Source organism: Rattus norvegicus, chromosome 2 (genome assembly GCF_036323735.1).
Source record: "Rattus norvegicus strain BN/NHsdMcwi chromosome 2, GRCr8, whole genome shotgun sequence".
Classification (NCBI taxonomy): Eukaryota; Metazoa; Chordata; class Mammalia; order Rodentia; family Muridae; genus Rattus; species Rattus norvegicus.
The window spans coordinates 50427986-50434518 of record NC_086020.1 but is presented as its reverse complement, the minus strand read 5'-3'; the positions used below and the strand labels follow the sequence as shown (position 1 = coordinate 50434518).

General features: G+C 40.5%; 1 protein-coding gene across 3 annotated transcripts in view; it reads left to right on the top strand.

The window, feature by feature from the left end:
- Positions 1 to 6533, top strand: part of Parp8 (poly (ADP-ribose) polymerase family, member 8) — a 173110-nt gene that overhangs the window by 146995 nt on the left and 19582 nt on the right. For 2 of the 3 annotated variants that reach the window (NM_001427069.1, XM_039103521.1), the window contains 2 exons: positions 3860 to 3927; positions 6369 to 6417. In NM_001427069.1, the coding sequence (NP_001413998.1) occupies positions 3860 to 3927; positions 6369 to 6417 (117 nt within the window). Of the gene's footprint in view, positions 1 to 3433; positions 3517 to 3859; positions 3928 to 6368; positions 6418 to 6533 lie in introns of those variants that run through there. The other variant, XR_010063588.1, reaches the window with a different exon arrangement.

Here is a 6533-nt window from a genome sequence, read left to right as displayed (position 1 = left end):
ACACTGATTTTAAAGAATAAATGCATAATTGTAATCTTAATATTTTGTTCTTAAATGTAAGTTCCTTAAGCACTTGAAGTTGGCATGATCTTTAAAAACAAAGTTTAAATCTAAGAAATATTACCTTCAATACTAACTGATGCTAATAATTTTAGACTTCGAGTGTTAAAAAAGACAGAGAGTTGGGTCAATAGGGACTGGCGTTGCATATGTACAGCTGCATCTAGTTACAAGTATTTTTGTTTTGCGCTGGGTTCCTTTGTTTTGTTTGTGTGTGTGTGTGTGTGTGTGTGTGTGTGTGTGTGTGTGTGTGTGAGTGTGTGTGTGTGAGAGAGAGAGAGAGAGAGAGAGAGAGAGAGAGACTGTCTCTCTGTTGTGTGTGTGTGTTTTTGAGTTAACATCTCAACTAACTCAAGCCAGCTTTCAGTTTGCTACATAGCTCAAGATACCTCAAACTTCTAATCTTCCTTTATCTATCTCAATGATGGGATTACTAACACACACCACCACAATAGCTCTAGAAATACTCTCATCTCCTTCTCTCCTCTCTTTCTCATGTGTGTGTATGTGTTTGTGTGTGTGTGGGTTCATGTGATCCTAGATTTAGATTCATTTAGAATTATTCTTTAAGATACAAATTCCAGGGCTGGAGAAATGGCTTAGGGGCTAAGGATTGTGGCTGCTTGTTCCCAGAACCCTGTAGTTCAACATCCAGTGTCTCTGACTCTCTCCCCTAATCATATTTGTAGACCAAATATCAATGTATATAAAAAATATAAAATAAAAATAAAAAAGATTCTAAAAGTCCATCAAATATGGTGGGTATAACACAGACCCTACCTATAACCACTTTGGAAATGGCAGCCCCCTTGGGAATGTGACATTATGTTTCTTGTCCTTTAGGGAGGCTGTGGAAAACTGTGTTGAGCAGGATCTAGGTTTGCATGCAAATTATACATCCATGTGCTGTAGCCTAGCTCTTGGAAAAGCACATTGAAGGACTGAGGACTGTAGAAGGAAGAGGAGTCTTCTGCCCAGGTCCACTGAGTTTCTACCCCTCACCCTCACCCCTCACGTCAGGGCTGTCTGTACTCTTCAATTGAACATTCTCACACAGACATTCACAGTTCCATCTCTTGTCCTTGATTGCCCTGGTCATTATTTATTGATGTTGACCAGTATCCATTCATTAGTCTGTTCACTCATCCAGTTTGTTCATCCAGCAGCTGGTATTAGACAGTGGCACCTGTGAATATCCATACTTCACAAGTGATACCATTTGTTTAAGTCTCCCGTTTCTTCTAATGACTATTCTGGGCTCATAACTTGTAGTACTGTCTGAATTACTTTTCAAGTATTTGTGTGAGGAAAGAAAAGTATAAAGTTGCATTTTCCATAGGGATAAGAAAGAAGAAACAATGCCACATGTTAAGTGAAGATAAATATTTTTAGTCATGTTAAAAAAATTGCCATATAGTGTTTGTACTGTTCTTCAGAGTCTAGAGTCTAGACCCACATATCATTCCCAGATTGAAACATGGCTACATACTCTGACTCTAGAATCTGCTTGCTGCCAAAAATTGTGTCCTTTATTCTGGGTCATGTGTAAGCTATTTTAACTGGAGGCAATAGAGAAGTTGAAGCATCAGCCTAGGAAGTTAGAGGCCACAGTTGCATAACTGCCTCAGCACAATGTGGCTCGTGACCTTGGGCAAGTTGCTTAGCTGCTAGAAGCCTCAGTGTCTTCCCACAGCTCTCCCGTTAGGAAAAACAACTGCATTTTCTTTTTCATCTGTCCATCAGTCTGTCCGTCCATTCATCCATCCATTCATTTATTGGTGCAGAGTGGCTTCATAGGCATGCTGCCAGGCCTTATAGAATAAAATTATTTAATCTTTTTCACAGTATTATACTAGCCTGTGTTTTAAAGCTAGCTCAGAACTGTTAAAAAGAAGTTGCTCCTTGCTCTGTAATAAAGTGTTTAATTTGTCAGTAAATTCCATTTAATTTCTCTTTTGGAGAAGAGCTCTTACATAACTTGTCTTCAGTTTTCGTACAGTAGTGTATCATGGCTATATGTTTTCCTCTAATATTGAAATTCAAAGTCTTCAATATCAAAGAGAAAGAGTGTGGAATGCTTTGCTAAGGGGCGGGGCACTTTCTCTTTTGAGCACCGCCCTAGAGGAAGGGCTACTGTGAGCTGAACTTCCTTCCCTGCCACTTTCCTTCAATCCCAAGAGGGCTGCGTTGTACAAAGGGAATTGAAGGTGCTGTGAGGAAGAGAAGATTCAGGAAGAGGAGGAGAGCCAAAGGGAGGGATGTAGACATGGAAGGTCCTGGAAGGAGCTAAGTGGAAAATCACTGCAGGCAGTATGACGAAGGTGGTGGCTTTGTATCTATCTTCTCAAGAGTGACATAGAAGAACACAGTGTGGGTTGGGGGTGTAGGGAGGCAGTTGGGGATGCTAGAGAGTCACTTCCAGTTTTCTAGTGAAGGTAGAATCCAGGCTAAAAGTTGGATCAAGTCTTAGTCTTTCATGTTATTTTTAATTTAAAAATAACAGTATGATGTATCCCTTCCCTCTCTCCTTCCCCACTCTCTTCCATGCCCCACCTCAAGCATACTCCCTCTCAAATCATGGCCTCTTTCTTTCCCTCAATTATTACTATTTTACACACACGTGCACACGACTAGATGTATGAATGCAACCTACTGAGTGTTTAGTCTTTCTTTTATGTTTGTGGGATTGACCATGTGCTATTGGATAATCAGCTGGGGACTCATTCCTCAGGAAGACTACTTGGTCTCTCCGCAGTTGTTAATTACTGTAGCTCTTTAGTGAGGGGTGGGGCCTGTGCCATCTCTCCCCTCCACCCTGGCAAGCAAACTGTTGTTTTCTTTGTTCAGGTCCTGTGTTTAGGCAGCCATATCGTTGGGTTTTCATGACTGTAACTTCCTTGTCATATCTAAAGGCAGAATCTCCCAGCAGGCTTTCTGGTCTTCTTACAATCATTCTAAACCCTTTTCAATGGCATTCTTTGAAGCTTAGATGTAAGGATTTCATTGTAGATTTATTAATTGGGGATGGGTACCACATGGTCAATTATTATCTATGTTTTGACCTATCTGTAATGAGCTCCATCTGTTGCAAAAAAATTTTTATTTTTGTACGAGCTACAGTTACCTAAGGTGCAAGTATTCAGGATGAAGTTAAACATTATATTGGTCTGGGAAAGTGGCAACAGCATGTTCACCTCTAAGATGCATGACCTCATGAGGCATGGGTAGTTGTCTTGGTTTCCAATACCAAGGATAAATTCCATTTTTTTGAGAAGGCCTTAAGTTCAGACCACTATTGGTTCTTATCAAGATATGAGTGCTGCTATTGCGTCAGTGGGAATATCTTGTAATGCTGGGTTATTGTGATTCACAGGCTTCACAACTGGGATGGACCTTGGCAGTTTAATAGCACCACTTGGTACTATGAAAGCTAGTCCTCAGAGAGCAAGCATTCAGGTCAGATCCAACAGGAATCTTCTGAGTCCTTTGTCCAAAGTACACAATGTCTTCAGCATTAGCCTCCAAGTTCTGAGAAGTAACCAAGGGCAACAGTAATAGCCCATATTGTTTTAAGAGTCTCTTGGGCTCCCCTGTTGGTCAAATCTCTTAAAGCTAGAAGGCAAAACCATTCATGATTCCCTTCCCCGTGTGTGAAAACGATGATTGCCTATTCCCATGCCAAGCCCAGACAGGGTTGGTTTAGCTAGATTAGACTATGTCACTTAATCTGATTTTCTTTTTGTCTGGAGAAAAACGTGAATTTTAAGGAAAAATGAAGGAATATAATTTTATCTTTCAGGCACCTTATCTGGAAATCAAGAAGCAGATGGATAAACAGGACCCCCTTGCTCATCCACTTCTGCAATGGTATAAAATTGTAGCTTTTCTCCTAATGAAAATCAGTAGCCTTTTCTGTTTCCGAGGGGAAGGGACTATTTCATAAGCCCTGCAGAAGCCATAGTTCTACAAGCCTGTGATACCTGGTGATTTTTTTTCTACCCAAGAGTCCTTAATGACTCTCGATTTAATTAAAACTAGTATATCACAGGAGGAGGAAGGAGAAAGATGCTGTTATGTGCACAAATAGGAGCACACAGTGCATTTGACAGCAGTAAGTTTAAGGTCTTAAAGGATCCACCTAATTAGATTATGTGCGGAAAGCGTTTTGGTTCATTTAATTTTCTAGTTCAGTGATAACTTGGTGATAAAATTTAATCCTTTTCAGTCCTTTTCATTGGGAAAAAAATCTTGAAGCACGCTTTAGATATTTTGAATCTTAACAAGGATAGGAAAGTGTGCCTGACTACTGCAGAAGATGTACTGTTTAAGTGTGAGCCTTGGTGAGGGAAACAGCATTTAGTCCCATCCTGTATTCTAGGAGGACTCTACAGCAGAGAGGAGAGGTGACCTAAAGAAACGTACCTTGCTTTGATGCCTGCTTCAAGCAATTTGTCCTTTTTCATATGCAAAGACTAGACAATAAGAGTTTATAAGGGTTTTGTGTACATGGCTTTTTGAAATTACTTAAATAAAATTACCGTAGTTATCTTAGAGTAGCATAGTTACACATATTACCAGAGACTGATCTGTATGAACACTGAGAGTGACAAGCAGTGGATGAGGACCTGTTGGAGGGTGAACTGGGAGGAGGATAATGACTGGACTGTAAAAAAAAGTGATTAAAGATTGTACAAAATAGTTGGGGATTTAGCTCAGTGGTAGAGCGCTTGCCTAGCAAGCGCAAGGCCCTGGGTTCGGTCCCCAGCTCCGAAAAAAAAAAAAAAAAAAGAAAATAGAAAAAGAAAAAAAAAGATTGTAAAAAATAAAACAAAACAGACAAAAGAAAAATAAAAGTCCGTCATCAAACAGACAAGAGTCCAGTTTCCTCAGGTTTCTGATTACTTTTGCTTAGTAAAATTCCACAGACCATATGATCTAATAAGACCATGACAAACTTTAGGTAAAGAAATTTGTCTGCTGTATTAGGATCTGTTATTAAGGTTGGGGATTTAGCTCAGTGGTAGAGCGCTTGCCTAGGAAGCGCAAGGCCCTGGGTTCCGTCCCCAGCTCCGAAAAAAAAAGAACCAAAAAAAAAAAGGATCTGTTATTAAAATACTGACAGATGTGGAAAAAATAACACTTTTACTGTCTCACATTTTCTCATCATGCTTAAGGCTAAAGTAGAAAAGTAAACAATTGAAATGTTGGGGTCCCAGATTGCTCACTAGACACAGGGGAAATCAGGGTCCCATGTTAGGGCACTTTCATACATTAATAAAAGAATTCAATAAGGGACTCAAGCAGAAGCTGGGGGAAGAAGGGATCAGGACAGGACAGAACAGCACAGAACAGGCGACCTGTAAAACCCTCTGAAGCTGCCCAGGGGAAACGGAGGAGAAAAAGGAAAACAGACCATGCCATTTAAGCTGCCATTGAAGTCAGATATATGGTGGACAGGCAGCCATGGTGTGGGCAGAAAGCTTTAGGCAAAGAGTGAAGAAGGCTCAGATGCTGTGGAAAGCCTAGGTAGTAAGGAAATCGTGCTTAGGAAAAGAGATAGAAGCACATTGTGCCTTGATGAATAGGAAAAGTGAAAATTCAATGATTTTATCTTACTGCCCCAAGCCCAGTAAAGCCATTGCACCAGCGAGTGGGCATTCTGGGACGGAAGAGTAGAGCATGTCATTAATGTACTGGTTATTCCTCTCTCTGTGCCTTGGCTTTAGCCTGCCTTCCTAAACATGGTCTTTTGGTCAAACACTTTGTAGTCCCCTCTTCTATCTTATACACAGTAGACTATGAAGCATTCACGGTTTGAACTACCTGGGTTAAAATGGTCAACCTCAGTGTCAAGTATGTTGACTTTTATGGTTAAGCCACTGTCAACTCTGTCAACTCAGATATCCTTACCTGTTTTGACAAACAGACTCGTTATTGAGAGCCATTCTTTATCCAAGAGATGTTGGAAACAAAATGATTAGGGCCACGGATCGGTTTCTCACCAATAGACCCTCATTATTTTATAGTATTGAATTTCCAAAAGTGTTCATGTCGCTAGTGGTTAGGGTTGTGCTTTCTAAAAATGACATCTTCGCAAGTTTTACGGTACTACTTTCCCAGTGAGTTTCTCAGATGAAAAGCATCCTTTTTGGTTGTTGCGGTTATGTAAGCTCCTTAGATTGTGTTAGCAAGTAAACCAAGCTTCCGAAATCTATGGAAAGCCACATTTCCATCATTTGCTGATTATCGTACAGAACAGTCAAGATGTTTGTCACGAGGTTGTGGCTGACCGATCATTTCAATTTCAGGGTCATCTCCAGTAATAGGTCACATATTGTGAAACTGCCAGTCAACAGGGTAAGTTCTGTTTTCATATAAACGGGAAAAAGTGGTAGCTGGGTGCACTGACCTCTATGGTTCTCAGGCAGCTTGTCCAAAGGTGGACATGACCCAGCCCAGTTCTTCAGTTTTCA